The sequence below is a fragment of the Esox lucius genome, chromosome 14, assembly GCF_011004845.1.
Source record: "Esox lucius isolate fEsoLuc1 chromosome 14, fEsoLuc1.pri, whole genome shotgun sequence".
Classification (NCBI taxonomy): Eukaryota; Metazoa; Chordata; class Actinopteri; order Esociformes; family Esocidae; genus Esox; species Esox lucius.
Genome location: NC_047582.1, coordinates 32,352,201 through 32,375,997, shown reverse-complemented (window position 1 = coordinate 32,375,997; position 23,797 = coordinate 32,352,201). Strand labels below are relative to the sequence as shown.

Here is a 23,797-nt window from a genome sequence, read left to right as displayed (position 1 = left end):
CCACATATTTTTAATGAATGTTATTAGATGTTCCAGAACAGCAGCAGAATGCAGCAGCAATTTATCTCGCAGTCAAATCACAACATTGATTATGATCGCAAGAAACCGGTATTGGTCTGTCTAGTCTCCTCACAGAGCGAGCATCACAAGCGTTACATCAATGAAACGGGTGGATGGCATTAGTCTGAGGAAATCCTGTCCCGTTGAGAAAGAGCAGCTCCTTAGGGATGAAGATAAAGATCTGTGCCACATTGTTGTCGCCGATACCTGTGAACCATTCACTCTCTCACTCACTCTGTCCCAGTCCCTCTCTCGCGCTGTCTCTCTGCCTCTCACCCTTCCGCTGCCTCCAGTTCTGTCTCTGGCGCGCGCGCTCACACTAACCTTGCCTCGACGTCAGAGGCTGTGTAGCAGTGCAGTATAATGGGAGCGTAGGCAACCCGAAGTGCCTCATAGGCTGCTATCGCGATTCAGCTCAGCTTGGCACTCTCCGCTACTCCCCTAACGACACTACTTCCTGGATATCCGACTCCCCTCGTCTTACCTCTGCCGGGCGCCAGCCCATGTATGGGCCCCTACCGGATTTGTACCGAACGACATGGATGTCCCACCATCTCTTGATCCAAAGGGCCGTTTCTTGGCGCAGTAAAGTAGGGAATCATGCCGGGACTGTCAATGGATTTAGGGGTAGCGCGAGTGACCATGCCGTGATCCTGCGCGCGGGCTGCCGTCACCCTGACTTAACGACCGTAGACCGTAATTCCGGGGGAATCAAAAGCGTACGGGGGATCACCACGGTGCATTTTACAAACAACATGAAGATTACCTCCCCGCTGATAACTAGTCTCGTTTTCAGGTCCAACCTCAGCCTGCTGCTCCCTCTTCTGCTGCTACTAGGACACTCTCGAGGGATGCCGCACGTTCTACGATTCGGTGAGACATTTGTTTATAAGCAAATTACGAGACATAAAGAGTGAACCCACTGTCGTTGTATGGTTACCTGGGCATGCTGTTGTTTTAAATGGATGGCTCTGTTAACACTTCATGACTTTGTTGATTTGACCCTTTGACGGTGCACCCTGTTGCCACTTTCTTAAAATACATTAAGTTCCGGATTTTAAAAAAAAACATGATTTGAAACCACATTAGATTTACCCTACACTACGTTCACATCGTTTTTAAATCCAAAGATGTATTACGGAATTGCCCATTTTAGGAACCTTGTTTTCAAACAAACCGACATAATCAGCAAATGACCTATAAGGGCCCTTCCATGAAGAACGGGTCAGCTTTAGTAAAACAAGACCAAGTTAATAGCATGGGCACCTCATATTGCTAGCTGTGTCGCGGAGAAGTTTAATCCAAATTGTAAACATCTATATGCAACAGCTTGAGGCAGAGTGCCTGAAACAAAAACAAACGTTAACATGGCTACTCTTGTCAGACAGCCTATTGGTTGAGCTTAGTCTCGGCGATGTATAACATTTGGTTACTTAAGATAAAAGGGTTTGATTTATAGAGAAGTTGGCGTAGCATTATCCTCTTGGTAATATAGCTTTCACCTACTTCAAATAAACTGTAGGCTATAGCAACTAGACTATAAAAACGCTCCAGATAAATGGTTTACAATAGCTATCTTTTATTTTCGGGGTCTCTTAAAAATAGTTGTTGCTTGATTTGGATTGGTTCGGTTTTACAATCCCTGTGGGTCTGCACAGACACAATCTTCGAGCATCAGTTGGCCTAGAACACACAGGGGGCTTCGCTATCTCTATGGCCTTTTAAACTGCTGACACCCCCAACATGTCCTCCGCAGTAAATGTTTACATGCATTGCCCGTGAGTCGGGTCTCTATCAATCACTCACAATGCCAATCTGTATGTGTGCACCAGGCAGTAGCATCTATTCAAATATTCTTATTTATAAAGATGCTGCCTACTACCATTTGATAACATTTAGGACAGGCCTATTAATAGCCAATGCCTGGACAGTCATTGTTTGCGTGGTCTCAATTCCAACCTCGTGATTGCGGAGTCAAGCCCTTCCTTAAAGCGTATATCATCTAATATTGAACTTGAAAACAGACTCAGTCAGAAGCTCCTGTTTAAAAGTCATCCCGCGTCCGCACGAGCCGCGACTATGGTAACGGGATGTGCTGGTGTTACTGCTGCTAGCCGCGCTGCCTTGCGCAGCCTTCTACATGTCCTCACGCGCTCACCGATTTCCCGTCTTGTACACGGTCTGACAGAGACGCTGGCTCTGCAGGCAGCGCGCGCGGATGCTCGCATCAATAGCTCCGGAGAGATACGGAGTGAAGATACTTGTCCGGCGACGCGGGTGATTCATGCCTATCTCTCGAGATATTTTGCTCAGGGCCAAGCGGCGTGCTCGTTTGGATTTCGGCTCTGCAGCGTCAGACAGACGCGTCACTGTCCCTATGGACAGGGTCAGAGCGCACATTTCCCCACGACGCATACAGTGCCGCTGGAGCGGTTTGATACAGTGAGCCACAAGTGTGAAATGTCAGTTCAGCACCATGGGCAGCGACTCGCCTCGGGAGACCACCAGCCCTATTTCTGCCGATGTTTAGTCATTTTGAGCCAACAACTAAAGAGTCAGGATATGTGAAACGAGTTGTCATTTCCCTTGAGAACATTTCTCGGTAATATATAGTTCTATATTTGTGGCCATATTTATCACAGTCGTTTTAGCTTTCTTATTCGTCAATTTGCTGGCCATACTGTATTAGTGCTACATTATAGTCACTCTTTTTGTAAGGTTATCCCATAAATGATTTCCCATTCTTGATCCCATACTCTCTTCCTGTTTGGCACTTTTAGCCTGGCTAGTGTTCCTGGTCACACCCCCCAAAACACACACACACACATATACATCACTGCACCCATTCACACAAATACACACAGACACACACACATGCGTAGATACACACATACTGTCCGTGCTCACAGGGCCTGACCGGACCCTTGTAACACCAGTGGTGTGACGGCCGGGGTCACAACCTTCTCACTAAAGAACACGAATGCAAATTCCGCTCTGTGTATTCCCTCTTCCTCTGTAGAAAATGGAGTGACAAGTGCAATAAGTCCTGCCCGCTCTGGCCCTCAGCTGTTGTTTCACAGAAGCCTGTGCAGCTTTGAGGACGTCTAAAATTAGAACTGCACTCTTCGCCGGATAAGGGCAGAGAGGACTGTTGCCATGTGCTGTAACCGTCATTGTGCCACGCTGTTGTGTTGGCAGTGGCTTGTTGGGTTGGGATAATGGGACTGGTAACAATATAGCGTGGCGTTTATTTTGGTGTGGGTCACGTGCACTCGTTTCGCTGTCATGTCTGATTGAACCCAGTCGGCCAAGTGTGGCGCTTCGACCTCCAGGGTCGTTGGTTCAACTCCCAGCGGGGGTCAATTACAAAACAGGGCTGAAGGTGTTGGCATCTGGCTGTATGGAGCTGTGGTGAAGAATGCCTGCTAAAAGACCTAACGGCATCTGAATGGAAAAGGCTGGAATGGTTTGCATGTTGTTGGGAGAAAAAAAATGTTTTATAGATTCCAAGAACTTGGAATGTATGGTGGTGTCTGAAATCTGTCTTGCATACTGTTTACTGAAATGACAAAGTACTGTGGGCAATTTCCGATAAACTGAACTATGCTGAAACTTCAAAATGTACAGAGAACCAAATCCATGCATAATGACTCTACAGAATGTTTGGCAAAAACAAAGCTGAAGTGCAATGCAGACGCAAGTCTGGTAACCGGATGTGAGTTTGTACAGTTGTAATTCTACTCAACCGCCTTGTTTCGGGATAACCCTCTGCCATGACTTTCTTGCAAGGACTTTGGATCCAAAACACTACTACCACTACTACTACTATCATTACTACTACAACTACTACCACTACAACCACAACTACTACTAATACCACTACTACTATGGTCATTACAACTACAACTACTACCACTACTACTACTGCTACCACTACTACTAATAATACCACTACTACTACTACTACTAATACTACAACTATCATTACTACTACTACTACTACTACTACTACCACAACTACTACTACTAATGCTACTACCTCTACTACTATCATTACTACTACATCTACTACCACTACTACTACCACGACTACTACTACTACTACTGTTACTACTACTGCTACCACTACTACTACTAATGCTACTACCTCTACTACGGTCATTACTACTACAACTACTACTAATGCTACTACCACTACTAAGGTCATTACTACTACAACTACTACCACTACTACTGTTACTACTACTGCTGCCACTACTACTACTAATACCACTACTACTATCATTACTACTACTACTACTAAGACCACTACTACTACTACTACAACCACCACTACTAATACTACTACTACTGCTACTACTACTACTAATACCACTACCACCACCACCAACACCACCACTACTACTACTACTACTACAACTACCACTACTATTGCTATTACTGCTACTACTACTATCACCGCTACTACTACTACTGCTACTAGAACTACTACCACTACTACTACTACAACACACACGTCTACAAACACACACATAAAAAAATCACACACTCAAACACACACACACACACAGTCTCAAACACAAACAAACAGTTCCATTCAACGTGGATGATGTAAAGAGAAGCATAATCCGTATTCATTGATCTCAAGTGATGTAACACAGCATTGTGGATCATTCCATTACGTCCACTGCCTTAAACAGGACGAATTAATAAACGTTTCAAACAGGGCTTTGGTAAATAATGTTGACATTGTACTGTGGGTGAGTCTTACTCACACCACCGTACAGCTAGCTAACGTGTTTGGTGCACCAACATTAGCTAGCACATGGATGTGGCTGAGCCAGCCACTTCACATTAAATCAAAGGGATACCGCTCTACGACTAACCAGCGATTTAGCTACCATTAATAAGTCAGTAGCTAGCCAACAATGGTATTAGTTCCCACGAAGCCGTTCTGCCTGTTATCACGACTCAGCGCCTACATCTCGAATCAGTCCGCTGCTGTTGTGCACATCTGATCAGATGTATCAACGGCAGAGTCTGCAGCAGTAGGCTAATTGCAGAGAAACATGTTGATCTACTGACTGACATCCATTAACGGTTGCTTTAAATGCAGGGGCCACATCTCCACAAGTTTATGGTGAGCTAAACAAGCTGTTAATGTCAGAATAGACAGAAGTAGTTATCTGGAAGCTAGCTTGCTGTGTCAATTCTTCAATTCAAGTGATGTAGAATGCTCTGTAGAAATTAGATATGGATCACAACGGCGTAGTTTAATCTCGTCAAGATATATTTGATTTTCACGGGGAATTAGATCAGCTATCTAACCATCCTTGTGACCTCAGTTGACCCCAAAACTCAATTGTTAGCCACCCTAAAGATGGCGGACATGACAAAATTTAATGCAAACGTGACTTCACTGGTCCCTGTGAGATGCATTTATGATCCATTTTGTGTAGCTGCTTGGAATACCTACATTAGCTATCACCATAATAAGTGTTTTGTAATGCTATCAGTGTAACACTCCCTATTAAATTCCATTAACCATTTGACATGTACTCTAAAGTCCTGATCACCATTTTATTGGTAGACACATTTGCTATTCATCACATCTCTTAACGTGGAAAAAACGTGATTAAATGACATTGAGCAAGTGCAGTAATTTCTATAATCAGGGAAAGTGGATCGGCTCCTGTAGAGCCGGAGAGTGCTGCTATTACACTATTATCCATCTAACTTCAGTACCCAAAGCACATCCCCAGGAGCTCAGCTAGGGCTGGGAGCCATGTTTACTTTGTGAAACATCATGTCGTTTCAAGGCATCGCTTTGTCTCCCAAGAAGTCCCAAAACTAATTTTGTCTGCTGATTTCCGTCAGTGTTGCTTGCGTTCTTTTGATTTCCGCCAAGCCCACATTTGGTTGTATCCAGAAACAAAGGGTCCAGCGATGAACGTTTCTGACGTCGTTTCGTCGCGGCTTTATGTGTAGTCACATGAATAGAAGTCAAGATTGACACAATGAGAGCATAACTCCACCTAGAAACAGCAAAACGTCTACATGCCATTCAAAAGTCACATTAAACGCACTAGGGTCCGATTCAAAGGGTTGCCTTTTTAAAGCGACCACGTTGCATTGCACAGCCAACTGTACAGTCAATTGTGTACCTGCAATGTACAGGCAATTTTCTAACTACCTGTTCTACATTATTTCTGTAAAGACATCAAGAGCTAGACTACATCAGGGTTAGAGAGTAAGAAGGTTGCGTTTGGTGTGGCTGGTCGAGGGGCGAGGGCGGGGGGTGGGCAGGGGGGGGAGAAGGAGTTGATAGTGAATTAACTTTATTTGGTTTTGCGCTGCCAGTCTGAATTATCAGCTGCTCGTTGGAGTTTAGTTTGAGATTGCAGGCATTATGGATATTACCCCGCGTCGTGGCGCACAGCCAGCACTTTCACAGCAAAATACATTTAAATAGGCACAAAGCTGCTTAAAATATTCATGTGTCACTTCGTACTCTGCGCGTACCCGCACTCGCAGCTCACTTGCTTATAGAAATGTGAAACTATCTCCTCATTCCGCTCACAAAATGATTACCACGGTTTAAAAATACCCCGGTCGAGGCATTCAAGAACAAAGAGGAGGATCTGTGTTGCATTAAAATGCCGGTCCACACGCCAGGGTTTTGAAGCTAAGAGAACAGGAACTATTGAAATTGATTTCTCTATAAACGTGTTTATAGGCCTGTGTCTTTGAAGGGACTTTTGGTTTGTGTGTGTGTATGTGTGTGTGTGTTGCCATAAATTCGGATACGAAAATGAGAGGCCTTTTTCTACAATGATTAATTCAAGGCGGCGCTCTTTTCAGTGGGAAATATCTGTGAGCTGTGAAATTAGAAAACTATAAGTGAATGTTTTATTTTGGGGGGATTTTTTCGTTTGAATATGAATTAGGTGGAGTTGAATTGCAAAAATATGTGCGATGTGGTTATTCTGGTTAGTTTTGGTATTATGTCAAGGAAATGGGCGGAGCACAAAATGTTTTCAGAATTGAATCAAGGTAGTCCCTCACTGTTTCAGTCCATTTGTTCTTTCCATCTAGAGAGATGAGAACACAATGTTACATGCAAATGGTACAGCAGAGAATGTATAGGCTATTGTTTCATAAATCGGTGTGTAAGTCAGAGGACCCTCTATTGGGTTGAAAGGTCACCTGCAGGACTTGATGTCTCAACTTCCTCAAGACCTTCTCTCTGTCCAGACTCAAAATCTGTGTCATCCTGTTGACCCTTCTGTTGTTCTATGATGTATTTTTTGCATTATTTATTTACTTGTGTATTCTTCTTGATATTCTTTTTATATTCTTACTATCTTATTGTTATTATTATTTAAATGTCCTTTTCTCAATTTTATCTTGGACCCTGACTTTTCCAAACAGAAGGTCAGATGTGTCAGCTCTTGTGCGGGCAAACTCTGTCAGTGATTAATTTGGATTTGCAGCCACCTAAAGGAGGCGCTAGAGTGGGACGAGATCAGAAAATCCCTGCTGAAGACCTCTCCCCTCTCCCAGGTCGATGCTGGTCAATTTCTTTAATTCGTGGGGCTTCCCCAGCTAGCGACACAGTCAAGGCTAGAACTTGTAATGTGGCGTTCAGCTTGGTGCTATGAAAGAGCACATTATACTCCTCGCTACTTTTCTATGTCACTTAGTAGGGACCCTGTGGTTTCTTTGAGTCTGTGGAAATGTGTGCTGGTTTCTGTGAAACTGTCCCTGGCGAGGACCCTTAATGGTTGCAGGTGTGGCTCTGTGTGGCTCGACAGAAGGTCAGGAGTGGTGAGAACACACCAAGGACTATTTTGCTCTCTCTCTCGCTCTCTTTCTCCCTCTCCATGCCCCCTCCCTCTCCCTTTATCCCCCTTTTCCAGAGAGAGAGGCAGAGAGGTGTGTCTGTGTGTTGCATTACTGCGTGTGTGTGTGTGTGTGTAACAGATTATGAATAAAGGATGTCCTTGTGAATTAATAAATCGTAAAAAAAAACTGCTGTGTAAGTTAAGGACCACTTTCTGTTTACCCCTGCTCTGCCAAATTACCTCCCATGTTTTTAAACGCCACCCACCTCCACAGAGACAGCAAATCAGACAAAGTGCATTCAAACCCTCCAGATCTGCTCATGCAATATAGATCAGGTTTAAACTCTGACTTGTTGATTCTGTAATCTATGTAGACAGATCTATGTGCAGCTCGTGTTGTGTGACGCGTTGTGTGGAACCCAGTCACAACTCACATCGGTTCTGGGTGTGGGTGGACATGTGGGTGCGGGCCTGGTTCTAGCCTTTTGGGGGCTCTAAGCATTATGTTGCTTATGCCTAAAACTGGGCCTGTATGGGTATGTCTGTGAACAGTATAAGGTGTGTGTGTGTGTGTGTGTGTGTGTGTGTGCAAACTCAACTGCGTGTGTATGTTCTGTAGAGAAGCTTTGAGGTGGTAATTAAAAGCGAAGTGATCATTCTGAAGAGAGAAACAAACATTTAATTCAGAGAAGATAGCTTGCCGTCTGAGTTGATTATCATAACTGCGAGCGCGTGTGTGTCGGTGTATGTGTTTGCGTGTGTCAGTTCATGTGTGTGTGTTTGTGTGCGTGCGCGTGTGTGTGTGCATGTTAGGGAAGTATCAACACCCACAATTCCCTCTAATCTACTGCATTTTGTGTGTTTGATCATAGGAATTATTTCCTGCATCGTAATCCTATGATTGTCATTTATTGGATTATACGCTTCAGTCTTCTGTCCCGATATAAATATAGTATTTTGCAACAATGAATATGTATCTGTACTGAGAGTGACTGTATATGGGACTAAAACAATACAGGCAGTACCCGGTCGCAGTGATGGCAGCTAAGCCCAGAAGACCACCGCCCTCCCTAGCCTGGGTCTAACATCCGCCATGTGATAATGGAACAGACTACCTTTCACCTGCATCTCCGGGTGGTGTCGCACATTTCCTAGTAACCTGGTCAGAAAAGTGCCTTTGTTTCTATCCCCGCATATATAAACACACCACACACACACACACACACAAACACACTAGAAGAGTGAGTCAGTGATCAGTCAATAAAGCGTGTCTCCTCCCGGTGCCTGGTAAATAATGAGTTAGCGTCCGAAGTGGCACCCTACTCGTAGTGCACTCCACCCTGTGCTGTCTATTGATCCCTGGTAGTGCACTACTGAGGGGGGATAGGGTGCCATTCGGGACGCTAACATTGCATCCCTCTTTCAACTGGGGTTAGAACAGTGACTCATCCTCAGCTTTCCTGGACCGAATGAGCGAGGGATGAGATAGAGCAGGGGGGAGTGGCGAAAGTCAGAATATTCCCTCTCTCGACACTTGGTCGCTGCACTGTAGAATGACCACTGCCTGTGGCCTTTTCCCAATTAGATTGACTCAACTGCTGCATCCTCTCTCCGTCCCATCTCAGAAAGGTCAAAGGTACCTGAGGGGAGTGAACGTGAACAAAAAAATGCACCTGTACGAGATGACACACTCCTTTCTCCACCTCCAGGTAAAAATAGGTTAGCAGTGGTGGATCTACAGAAATACACTAAGTTAGTTCTGCAAGACACACAGATGTGTAAACAGAAAGAAACGTGTTGTTTTAATGTGTACAAGCTACTATCCAACTAAACCATACTAATTCAAAGGGCTATGTCAGATTTCTAAACACACCCGTGGTAGGGTGTGCATGAATATTCTTGATGAAATGTGGCATTTGAGGACGGAAGGATACTGTTCCGCCAGCCTACTAAGGAACATTACGGTCCCTAGTCATGCAAGAAAGAGGATGACGAATGGATGGAGACAGACTGTGGAGTAAAAAAAAAACCTGCTCCGGAGGACACTGGGAATTTACTGGAAAACAGATATTTACTAGAAAGACATATTTAATGATAAGACGTAACGTATTCTAGAAATTCTTATGAACCAAAACTTTACTAGGCAGTCGCACTAGCGGTGGTACTTACTGTGAAAACAGTAAAACCTTACTGGGGAGTGGCACAAGTGGCGGTACTTACTGTGAAAACAGTAAAACCTTACTGGGGAGTGGCACAAGTGGCGGTACTTACTGTGAAAACAGTAAAACCTTACTGGGGAGTGGCACAAGTGGCAGTACTTACTGTGAAAACAGTAAAACCTTACTGGGGAGTGGCACAAGTGGCAGTACTTACTGTGAAAACAGTAAAACCTTACTGGGGCGTGGCACAAGTGGCGGTACTTACTGTGAAAACAGTAAAACTTTACTGGGGAGTGACACTAGTGGCGGTAGTTACTGTGAAAACAGTAAAGCTGTTCTAGGGAGTGGCACTAGTGGTGGTACTTACTGTTCAAACTGGAATACTTTACTAGGGAGTGGTACTAGTGGCAGTACTTACTCTTACAAACTGTAAATCTGTACTAAGGAGTGGTACTAGCGGCAGTACTTAGTATAAAACAGTAGAACCATACTGGGAAGTGGTACTAGCATTGGTAGTTACAGTAAATACTGTGCTATTGTTGTACGATGCCTTGTATAAGACACACATACCAAATTGCATTATCACATAATAACCTGGGAAAGGTCAGAGAACACAGAAATATCTACAGTACACACCTGAAAATATTAGGTCAATAATGAATACATTTAAATTAACAGGAAAGTAATATATCTGTTGGGATCCGGACTTAATAATTTTGCATTATTACCCAGTGGGCTGTGTCCAGAGTCTTCAGGCCGTCTCAATTAAACCACAAACAGACGTCTTGCCAGAAGAAACCCTCTACTCTCATCAAGACATCTGACCAATGATGTTAAGCAAACTCCAGGCGCTGACATTTATGTCTTGATGAGAGTAGAGGCTTTCTTCTGGCAAGACGCCCGAATGGCTTGTTGGCATGGAAGTGACGTTTAATTGTAGCTAGTGTGTTGTTTAGCTAATGTAACAGAGACCACGTAGGCACTCTAGGGTTTTATATCTCTATGCAGTTGAGAGGGTGTCGTTTGGCTAACGTAACAGACACTATTTTAGCCAAACTAGTTGTATATAAATATATATATATATATATATAAATAGACGTCTTGCTTATATGTGTGATATATATATATATCTACACTGCATTGTTTGGTGTAAGGAACAGACAAGACAATACGTAACAGATCTATGCATATAAACTGCAGGTCTATGCTGTTTTTTCAGAGTACGGAACAGAGCATCCCCAGGGTGACTGGGTAGTTAAGTGCTCCGCCATGTCCCTGGTCCCCTGTGAGGGTTTGTTACTGCTCCTGGGTGGTTGAACATCAGGTCACAGTGACTAGTTCTCCCTAGTATTTGTGTGTCAATGTGTGTGTGTGTGTGTGTGTGCGCGTGTGCGTGCGTGTGTGTGCGTGAGAGATAGTGAGAAATAGAGAAAGCGAGATATTGGGTTTTACAGTACAGTTCCTCAGGTGTTGTGTACAACAGTGTTCTGATGTGAGACAGATGAACCACGGCCAAAAGATGACATTTTATTCCCCTTGAGAGATGCAGAAAGAGATAGAGATGGGGGAAGTGGGTAGAGAGATTGAGGGAGAGAGAGAAAGAAAGAGAGAGGAAGAAAGAGAGAGGAAGTGAAGGTGATGTAGGTGTCCTCTCTGTGCCTATAGGGCATCAATGTGCTCCTTTAATTGATTACTTTACCTAATGCCTATTCCTAGTTATTTTCTCTCTTCACTGTTTTGTTGTTCCCTGTATTTCTCTGTTCATCATACACACATTTTCTCTCTCTTACGCATCCACAAATTCACACAGGAACTATAATTAGCAAAAGTGAAACACGAGTTCTCTGATAACATTACACCAAAATGTAAGTTATTTGAAAAATATTAGCTATAGTGTTATGGTAAGAATGTGCCAATAATTCTATATGGCAAGGAAAAATAATGAATCATTGAAATTGGTTATGTTTAAAATGTTCTTTGTGCTCTCCTGCCCCTTTGTCACGGTAACGTATCACAAATGTTAGTGTTGTTATTGCACATCAAGGTAAATCACCAAGAATATAGGTTTATTAATGTTATCTTTAAACAGGTCTGCCTGTGGTGGTCTGCCTGTGGATAGCAAAGCTAAGCTCATGGAATGTGTACATAATTGAAGCTTTTCCTGATTGTCAGGTAATTGTGATGCAGTCCGTGTAGGGTCTTTTTGTGAACAGTGCCAGTAAACCAGCTGGTGGAAGAGGTTCGTACCGTAGACGACCCCAATGAAACACAAAAACACTCTGTGTTTTCCAATGAACAACAGTAACTTGGTTACAGACAGGAAGTAGCAGTACTGGCTTGTTGCATGGGGTGCCACTGGGGTAGGCAAGTGCACATATGGAGAGGTGGCCCCAGATCTATAATCAGTAGTATTAGCAGCACATGTCATGATGTATTGTGTAGGCTTGGTGCAAATAGGGACATTTAACATTGTTAGCGTCACATTAGGCAGCCTTGTTTAGGTGCCGTTCTGACAAGTTACATACATTTGCACACGTACATATTCATTCCTGACCAGTGTTAGTGAGGGGGCTATCTAGTAGATCCGAGCCAACGCTGTAAGGCTGGCGGCGCTACCTGATTTTCCAGGCGTGGCACAAACCAATTGCACTAACATTAGGGCATTCAACAAGCCGACTTCACCAAAGGCTGCACGGCTCAAACGCCCAGACATGCATGAATGATTATTGCGGTCGAGCTCGGCACGTTGAGCCAACCTATACCGCAGAGCGCGGCAATCCCCTTCCACCGCTCAGAACTCATAAAATCTGCACGCCGACAAGAACAGGCCAAACGTTTGTCTGTATTGACAGGCGACCGTAAACACTGACCAGGGTTTTTTTTTTTTTTCCTGAAAAAACACAGCCAATCCCCTTTCTGCGTATAGTCACTGGGCTGGGATTGTTTCTGTACAAGCATGACATTCATGGCATCAACTCAGCTTCATCCCTCAGGCTAATAGACTTCACCACGGAGAGAAGTCTTCATCAGTTAATCAATGACCCTGGGGATTGAGAAAAAGGTTGTATCTCATTCTTTATCTTTTTCTATCGTTCTCTTTCATTCGTTCCTTCTCTCTCTCTCTCTGTCTCTAATTCTCCATCTCTGTCTCACTTTTTGCCCGTCTCTTTCTCTTTCTATCACTCCTTTATATTTGTACTGCTGTTTCGTTCTCAGCTCAACCCTTTCTTGTCACTCTAGCTGTGGAAATTAGTGCAACGCAATGCTAAGGCATCCATTACAGCCAGGGTCTGGTAGAGAGAGAGTGAGTGCTTATATATAACATGTTTTTTATTTCAAGGGCCCTGCAGACCAGGAACAAACTCTCCTTGGCCCAGCACTGATCTTCAACTATACAGAACCAAGTGAAACAAGTTTTTATAATTGGATATATAATATTGAGAAGGAAAATGAAAAATAGGAAAATGAGAAATTCCACCTGGAAGACATTGGACTGAATTTTGGGAGGAACATCTGGCAGTTTAATTTTCAAGACCAGTAAAGAAAACTTTAATGATCTTAAGTGCATTGTTATGGACTCGAGTACAAGGTCAGCCATTAACCGTTATAAAGTCGTCTCCTTTGTAAGAATGATGTACAATTACAACGTCAATTGTCCAGTCCATCAAACTCTCAACTCAAAACACAATTCTGAATGAATAGAACTATTGTAGCCTCCCTCAGTAAATCCCCACTAATAACTTCATTTTTGGACTGTAAGGCTAGTGCCATTCGAACTGTAGTCCTTCCCATCTATATTGCCTTTTCCCCTGATCTGATAATTATCACTCATGTGAAGATGGGAGGCTGCGCTGCAGTCCTCTCCTCTCCTTATTCACTTGTCCCTTGCTGTCGGCCATGGAAACGCCCGGGGCCCAGCTGTGAACATTAAACAAGCTTCCTGACGAATTAATACCTGACCTTTACCTCAGACTCCAGACAACGTCTGCTCGGCGACAAGCGCGAATGTCTAATTTTACAGGTTGCTTTGTGTAATGTTAGCAATGGACCCGAGTATGATAATGGCTCATTTGGCCTTGGGAGAGAGAGAGATTGTTTTCCCTGCTATTCACACTGACCTAATTGGCGACAGATATTGTCTTTTTTTATTTTCCCCATGAAGAGGTGAACAATTCTTACACTCCATACGATTCAAGGGATGCATTTCTAGTGTTGGCCCGTAGGCAGGTTTTACATACTTTCCATTGGTCTTTCTTCAAGTCCTGTATTTAAAAGTCATCTTGGAATAAGAGTGCTGATCTTGTTCTATCTTAATCATTATGATTTTTTGAAGATGGATTTTTTTCATGGCTGCGGCCTATACCAATTTAGAAGGGTCAAGCAGGTTGACAACCAATACTTTATGCCAATATTCAAGATCATTATATTTGAAAATGTTTGTGAACACATTTCTCTGGGGCAACCGCATCTCGGCCCCACATCTACTGGGGATGATTTTTAAACCTACTTTTACTAGATCTGGAATATATATACACACATATATATATATATATATATACACACTCACCTAAAGGATTATTAGGAACACCATACTAATACTAATACTGACCCGCTTTCGCTTTCAGAACTGCCTTAATTCTATGTGGCATTGATTCAACAAGGTGCTGAAAGCATTCTTTAGAAATGTTGGCCCATATTGATAGGATAGCATCTTGCAGTTGATGGAGATTTGTGGGATGCACATCCAGGGCCCCGAAGCTCCCGTTCCACCACATCCCAAAGATGCTCTATTGGGTTGAGATCTGGTGACTGTGGGAGCCATTTCAGTGTTCCTAATAATCCTTTAGGTGAGTGTATATATATATATATAAATATATTGTTCAAATATTACCAGAACATCTGTAACCAATACAGTATCTGTCTAGACATGCTCGGGATGTAAACTGACGCTACTGCTATGTTTGGATAGAGCATATTCACTGATTCCACTCATGTTTCAGTGCTACTATGAAAACTAGCTCAATGGCGATGACATTTAAAAAGCTGTAACTGTAATATTGAACAACGGGTTGCAAGGAGCGTTACATTTTTACATTTTAAGTAATTAATTTGCATGTTATTGCATGACGTAAGTATTTGATACATCATAAAAGCAGAAATTTATATTTGGTACGGAAACCTTTGTTTGCAATTACAGAGATCATACGTTTCCTGTAGTTCTTGACCAGGTTTGCACACACTGCAGCAGGGATTTTGGCCCACTCCTCCATACAGACCTTCTCCAGATCCTTCAGGTTTCGTGGCTGTCGCTGGGCAATACGGACTTTCAGCTCCCTCCAAAGATTTTCTATTGGATTCAGGTCTGGAGACTGACTAGGCCACTCAAGGACCTTGAGATGCTTCTTACAGAGCCACTCCTTAGTTGAACTGGCTGTGTGTTTCGGGTTGTTGTCATGCTGGAAGAACCAGCCACGACCCATCTTCAATGTTCTTACTGAGGGAAGGTTGTTGGCCAAGATCTTGTGATCCATGGCCCAATACATCCTCCCCTCAATACGGTGCAGTCGTCCTGTCCCCTTGGCAGAAAAGCATCCCCAAAGAGTGATGTTTCCACCTCCATGCTTCACGGTTGGGATGGTGTTCTTGGGGTTGTACTCATCCTTATTCTTCATCCAAACACGGCGAGTGGAGTTTAGACCAAAAAACTCTATTTTTGTCTCATCAGACCACATGACCTTCTCCCATTCCTCTTCTGGGATCATCCAGATGGTCATTGGCAAACTTCAGACAGTCCTGGACATGCGCTGGTTTGAGCAGGGGGACCTTGCGTGCGCTGCAGGATTTTAATCCATGATGGCGTAGTGTGTTACTAATGGTTTTCTTTGAGACTATGGTCCCAGCTCTCTTCAGGTCATTGACCAGGTCCTGCTGTGTACACAACTCTCTGGTCTTGGCCATTGTGGAGAGGTTGGAGTCTGTTTGATTGAGTGTGTGGACAGGTGTCTTTTATACAGGTAACGAGTTCAAACAGGTGCACTTAATACAGGTAATACAGGTAAAAAACGAACAGGTCTGTGAGAGCTGGAATTCTTACTGGTTGGTAGGTGATCAAATCCTTATGTCATGCAATGAAATGCAAATTAATTATAAAAATTGATACAATGTGATTTTCTGGATTTTTTATTCCGTCACTCACAGTTGAAGTGTACCTATGATAAAAATGACAGTCCTCTACACGCTTTGTAAGTAGGAACACCTGCAAAATCGGCAGTGTATCAAATACTTGTTCTCCCCACTGTAGGTCACATTAAAAGCGGAAAAAGTTCTGACATGATTTATCTGTGTCATTCTTTTACACCACACAAACCTGGCATTTTCACAGGGGTGTGTAGATTTTTTATATCCACTGTATGTCACCTTACGGTTTCTAAACACGGTATGTTACTCTTGGAGAAGGAGCTAATTTCCTGCTGATTTTCCCAGCTTTCAGTCAACACTAGGGCATCGACTTGAAATAACTATGTAGAGAGACTATTAGAGAAGCCAGAGCAGGTTTTATAGACTGAAACAGCTTCTATACAGCATCATCAAAAAGAGTCATTGTCATTCATTAATCTAGAAGGCAGTTTTCGTACCTCAGCATTCTTGGACTATTGGTGGGTGTATAGACAGGCATACATATTCCCATCTTTCTACACTAATTAGTCTTTAAAACAACCCCATCATATATTTGGTCAGAGATTATATGATTAGTGAAATAGAAATGTGAATTGTGCGGTCAATAAAATGTCAGCATTTGTGAATAGAGGCCCTGATGCTGCATGTAAAGAAATATTGAAGCATGGAGCATGAAGATTAACATTGTTGGGGATAGGGAGTTAGACTTCCCATTTACAGAAGACACTGGAAAGCTCACAGATTTTTAATGGACTACAAATATAGGATCTAAATGTACGACTGTAGAAAAATAATCTTACGACAACAGGAACTGTGAATTATTATGTAGATCATTACAATTTAAAAATTTTCGTGGGGGTTGATTATTTTTATGTTTTTTTCCAGGAGAAAATTAAGTATGAAATGTCTCAATTGAAACTACAAACTGACAAAGCCTTTTTAAACCCCAAATACACTGAGTTTTACATTGCCTACATACTCCTGCAAAAGGGGTAGCGGACTGAAACACATTGGACCATCTAGTAAATGTACTTGTGTGCACATGCGCGTAAAACACTGACACACACATACTCCACCACACACACACACACACACACACACACACTTCATTTCAGTGCAGGGCTCTGTGGCTCTTCAAGCCTGCAGCCAGTAATTAGCATCTCTGACGGCATAGGCTTGATTAAAACTTGCTTTACAGTGAGCGACGATGGCTAGGTCACCATCTGTCACCTGCTGAAGCCACCATCAGATGAGTCTCCGCCGTGAGGAGGGAGACCCAGCTGGAAGACGGAAAGATTCATCCAGAGCCGAATTAGATCTATGCCCGCTAATTATCAAGATTCAGAAAAGAGCTGTAAAATGTCACACCCCCTTAACAGAAGCAAATCTCAAACCTTCCTTAACAAGGCCTTCATCTAGACACATGAACATACAGGAGAGCCTTCTAAGAGTGCTTGTTTTTCGGGCTCTGTTCACAAACACAGACTCAACACAGCAACACAGTCAGACCCAACCAAATCATGAGAAAACAAAGATAAAACTATTTGACACATTGGAAAGCACAAACAAAATTGTTAACCAAACCAATACTCATCTCTTTATGTCATTAATTATCTTAGCTGTCAGCTAATTTTCACAAAACTGCACATTCATTCCTTTATCATTTTAAAATGTGTCGAATAATGACTAAGAAATATAAGCCACACTTTTCCTTATTTTTGTTTTCAATTCATTACTTTATTTTCCACTTGTTTTGGCAATGAAAACCTTGATTCCCATGCCAATTAAGCATTTACATTTACAAGTAATTGAGAAAAAGGTGTAGAAAGTGAAAGATCGGCGAAGAGAGAAAGAAGGGGGCAGGACAGAGAATAGGAGAGAATAGCGTAAATAGAGCAAAAGGGGGTAGATAGCAAACATAGCAAAGAGGTTGAGATTATAGTCAAATGGGATAGAGGACATCAAAAATCTAGAGGACACACTAAAGAGGTAATACAGTAGAAAGGTTGGGAGGACCAACCTTAAGTTTAAGAGAGAGAATTGCAACACGTGAGAGAACACGTAGAACGGTAAAGAGGAGGAAAGAACAGTAATAATTTAGACCAATCTGTAGTGTGCCGATGTCGTATCCGTAATCGTATCTGTTTATCCAACTTCGTATTCTTAATCTAATTTACTCATGATCGGGGGAAAACGGAAGTGGCTTAATATGCATTTCTGGAGTAATTAACATTACATGCACGCTACATCGACGCGCTTCGTACGCGGGCGATGCAAAATAAATGTTCACATTGTTAAATTATTTTACCTAAATTGTTCTTCTGCGTTGCCACGCGCTCAAAATTAACACTGTTTGAGACACTTGACGCCCTGCATGTCCCAATCTCATTGGTTGACACAAACGTTCTACCCCACGTGGATGAACCAAGACGGATTATTCAAATAGATACAATTTACAAAAAACATAATTGGGTTCCCCTTTCATCTGTGGATTAAGCCCTGGTGTAGAGAAACACGTTTTATGATTCTGATCTGAGTCAACAATAGTACAAAAAACAAATATGCATTTCAGTTAAAACAAAACGAGGCAAAGTCAACAGCAATCTGAATGGCTGTGAATGTTTCATTTATGTTTCTACCACTCCCTACATGTAGAGCCTATCGTTTAAAAACTTTTGATACTCCAATTTGCTAGTTCTTCTTTAGTCCTGTGTAGCAATCATCCTGCCGTGGCCATTTTGTAGTTTCAGCCAGTGGCAGCCGGACATTGCAGAGGCCTCCCCGCGAGGTTGGACCTTGAGGCCCTTCCCTCAAATCCCCTCTAAATGTATCTTCATCTATTAGCTAGCACTGCCTCTTATGTGAATAGACTTAGGATTATTGGGAATACCTGTTCAATTTCTCATTAATGCAATTATCTAATCAACCAATCACATGGCAGTTGCTTCAATGCATTTAGGGGTGTGGTCCTGGTCAAGACAATCTCCTGAACTCCAAACTGAATGTCCGAATGGGAAAGAAAGGTGATTTAAGCAATTTTGAGCGTGGCATGGTTGTTGGTGCCAGATGGGCCAGGCTGAGTATTTCACAATCTGCTCAGTTACTGGGATTTTCACACACAACCATTTCTAGGGTTTACAAAGAATGGTGTGAAAAGGGAAAAACATCCAGTATGCGGCAGTCCTGTGGACGAAAATGCCTTGTTGATGCTAGAGGTCAGAGGAGAATGGGCCGACTGATTCAAGCTGATAGAAGAGCAACTTTGACTGAAATAACCACTCGTTACAACCGAGGTATGCAGCAAAGCATTTGTGAAGCGTCAAAACGCACAACATAGAGGCGGATGGGCTACAACAGCAGAAGACCCCACTGGGTACCACTCATCTCCACTACAAATAGGAAAAAGAGGCAATTTGCACGAGCTCACCAAAATTGGACAGTTGAAGACTGGAAGAATGTTGCCTGGTCTGATGAGTCTCGATTTCTGTTGAGACATTAAGATGGTAGAGTCAGAATTTGGCGTAAACAGAATGAGAACATGGATCCATCATGCCTTTTTACCACTGTGCAGGCTGGTGGTGGTGTAATGGTGTGGGGGATGTTTTCTTGGCACACAATTAGGCCCCTTAGTGCCAATTGGGCATCGTTTAAATGCCACGGCCTACCTGAGCATTGTTTCTGACCATGTCCATCCCTTTATGACCACCATGTACCCATCCTCTGATGGCCACTTCCAGCAGGATAATGCACCATGTCACAAAGCTCGAATCATTTCAAATTGGTTTCTTGAACATGACAATGAGTTCACTGTACTGAAATGACCCCCACAGTCACCAGATCTCAACCCAATAGAGCATCTTTGGGATGTGGTGGAACGGGAGCTTCGTGCCCTGGATGTGCATCCCACAAATCTCCATCAACTGCAAGATGCTATCCTATCAATATGGGCCAACATTTCTAAAGAATGCTTTCAGCACCTTGTTGAATCAATGCCACGTAGAATTAAGGCAGTTCTGAAGGCGAAAGCGGGTCAAACACAGTATTAGTATGGTGTTCCTAATAATCCTTTAGGTGAGTGTAATTTTTCACATACAATGTTGATATTGCCTACAATTAGGCCTATTGATTACAATTGTAGACACAGCGTTGTGCACATTATGGAAGCGTGACATGGATGGAAATATCAGTTTGAAATGTAAGAACAAGGGGAGAACCTAATATTCAAAAACGTTTGATAGTTAACAAATTAGGTGTCTCCAGGCACCACAGCACGGAATTTGCCTGCGCGTATATTTTGTGATGATGCGCTTAGATGTCTTCTGATGACATCTGAAAGCACATCATGGAAAGAAAAAACTCTGAGAACCTCTCTCTCCAAAATCCTCCTATCCACACTATGGTAGTTACATCTGAAAATTGTCACAAATATATGTTTGTCTAATCCCGTTTTTGTCAACTAAAATGAAAAGTATATTTTTAATTTCGTTTTCTTTCTGTTTCTATTTAGTCAGCAATCCTCTCGTCAACTGCCACTGAAAAATAAGTATTTAACGAATATTTTAGTCACTATCTTTATTGACTAAATTTACACTGATGTCGCATTTGGAAGGCTGCTGGTGAAGACCTGTTGCTGCTAGCTACCGCCGGCAGAAGTGATTCGAGGTGCTGATGATAGCTTTTTCTCTGGCTTGTCTAAATAACGGCGTAATATTTGTGTTTTATGTGAGGTTGTTTAGACATAAATGCAAAGCAGGGCTCAAAAGCACAGTTTTTTTTTCTTCTTCTAATGTCTACCGTCATCTATCAAAATGCAATGATAAGCTATCTAGTTTGAAAGCGGTGTAATGGCGTAATGCAAGTAAAATACGCAAAGGACATTGTTGCCAGATTCAGGGATTTTGAGACTACCCCCATTTTCGCCTGGATGTGGGCGGAAGATCTGTTATGTTGCCTACTTCCCGTTTTTTTTTTTACCTGGCAGTCGAAACTCCGGGGCTCTCAACGAGTGCGGGGGTTTCCCAGCCGCCAGGGGATGTTGTGTTGGAAAGGCTGGTTGCTGGTGAAGACGTGCTGCTGCTAGCTACCTGCTGGCTGCGGTAGTGTTTCATCTGTGGAGATGCTGATGATAGCTTCCTCTCTGGCTGGTCTAAATAAGGATATCATCTTCGGGTGTTTTGCTCGAGCTTGTTCAGACAACAGTTTATTGCTGCGCTTTTGAGCACCACTTGCATATTTTCTTTTACTCATGTCTCTACCGTCATCTAACAAAACGTAATGATTAGCATTTTTGAAATTCGCGGGTTCAAGAGGCGTAATGGCGTAGTAGTGCACGTAAGATACGCAAAAGCAATTTTTGCCAGATTCAGGGATTTTGAGAATATTTTTAGAGAATATTTAATGGAAGTGGATGAAGATCTGTTACGTTGCCTATATTACAGGATTCCTTTACCTGGCAGTTGAAACTTGGGGCTCTAAATGAGCGCCCTCAAAGTTCCTTTATATATATATATATTTATTTTTATATAGGCCTAGTTTGTTTTTTGCTATGAGGGCGGGGCCCTTGGGACTTGGCGGGGCCCTTGGGACTTGGCAGGCCCCCCGCCTCGCGGTGGCTGCAGGGGTTTCCCAGCCGCTACTGGTTTCAGCAAGAGGATACATTCGGTACTGTGGTTGAGATATAGGCTATTATAAATGAATGGGATCTCATTTCTAAATCTTAACATGAGTAATTGTTACTGATTTTGTACTGCTATGTGCAGATTGGTTTTATTTTAGATTGATCTTATCCAGGATTGAGCTTGACTGTGGTCAGCCTTGAACATGCTCTAGAGGGAACGATTGGAAACCACGTGGCCAGTAGGTTCGGGCCTTTTCATGCAGAGTGACTGTGATGTGGGATTCCACTATTGCTGTGTGAGATACAATTACTGCATGATTTTTTGTCTTATCATACCCGGGTAGATACCTTTGAGATAAAACAACTAAGGGGACAATTTCATTTATAATACTTTGCCTTTTCAAACCAGAGCTCTATTTTTATTTAAAAGTGTCAGGCAGATTTTGCACGTGTCTTGTCAAAAGTTGTCATTTGTGTGTATTGTAGAATAAATGTGCCGTCTGTTCTATTTTTGAATATACAAGGTTTCCTGCAGTGAGTCATTAGGTTTTACTGCTAAGAAACTAGGTCTTGATCTCCAGCTCCCATCTCTCGTAAATCAGAATCCCAGACGTTGCACATGGCTGCCTACTGGTGCCTACAGACATTTATTGCAGACAAAGATGAACATTTCTGCCCATATTGTTTTACTTTTGAAAGCAGCAAATCTTTCTGTCCTGAACACTTATGAAACAACTTATGCACAATCAAATTCAAATATCCAATTTTGTCATGTTGTTTCCTATTTAAAATGATGGCCTCAAGAAAGTTGACAGAAAAGATAACTAGATCGATAGTGAGAACAATAATTAACCAATTAGGACATCTGATGGATGCATATCACCCTTGAGATAGAAGGGGTGATATGCTTTGAGTGACCAAACAGACTCACTGTGTGTGTATGTGTCTTTTTGATCGTGTATGTGTCTTCCTGATCATGGACAGTGACACAAATAATCATATCCTAGTCATATCCTAGTCATATCCTAGTCGTATCCTGGTCATATCCTAGTCATATCCACAAAATTCTCCTTAAACATTATGACACTCGTTTTGTGTGCTCAGCACACCTCTAGGAAAGAGGATGGGAGTTCTGTGTTACGTATCTGCTCATTAAAGGGACCCTGGAAACATGACCCGGACCAAAATGCATTCGCATTTGTGAAGAAAAAACGATGTTAGTGGCAAGTGACACGGTGGTTCATGACATATCCATTGTAATTTGTCACATCTACCCTTCAAAGTCAGGATTAATTACTGGATCTGTGGTGTGTCTGTGTGTCCGTGTGTTTGTTGGACCGCACCAGGGGTAGTTATTTGAATCGTTATAATGTTTGGGAACATGTCAATATGTCCTGTGGTATTGTTGTGTCAGGCCTGCGATACCTTGAACCGTACAATGAAGAGGTCACTGTCATCTATTTATATGTGTTTCTGTACACCGCAGCGAGACGGTAATGGTTTACAATGCTTGCACATTTCGATCAATAGAGAACGTATGTGAGTAAACGCTTGTGCGAGTCTCATTTCTCGCGTTGTGGTTCAGCTCAGTAAGAGGGAGGCAATTGCGAAGAAACCAGAGAAGAGGTGCGGAAACAGGGAGCCGACGAGTTTGAGGATCCTCGGAGACGTCAAGCGTTTTCTAGGCTCTAATGAGCTCGTGGGAACCTTAGAAGCATTCTGCAACTATTAGCGCCAAAGGGAATCTTTTCTTTGGCAAATTAGCACACAAAATGTCAGACAGTAGTTTAGCACACCTTCTGAGTCCTCCTGCAAATTAGCCCACGTACTGCGGAGAGAACCTGGCAAATGAGCATGGAGTAGACACTGTCTGGAAAATTAACGCATCGTCTCGAAGACAGACGTGGGAAACGGACTCAGAACGAGTGTTCAGGGCCCCC

The 23,797-nt window shown here is 42.7% G+C and overlaps 1 protein-coding gene across 3 annotated transcripts in view; it reads left to right on the top strand.

Annotated features, from left to right (window-relative positions):
• Nucleotides 1-403: 403 nt before the first annotated feature.
• Nucleotides 404-23,797, top strand: part of LOC105021682 (glutamate receptor ionotropic, kainate 2) — a 90,525-nt gene continuing 67,131 nt past the window's right edge. For all 3 annotated transcript variants that reach the window (XR_002197841.3, XM_010889493.5, XM_034297031.1), the window contains exon 1: nt 404-933. Coding sequence is in view for 2 of the 3 variants with exons in the window: in XM_010889493.5 (XP_010887795.1) it covers nt 564-933 (370 nt within the window). In the remaining variant the exon portion in view is untranslated. The remainder of the gene's footprint in view (nt 934-23,797) is intronic.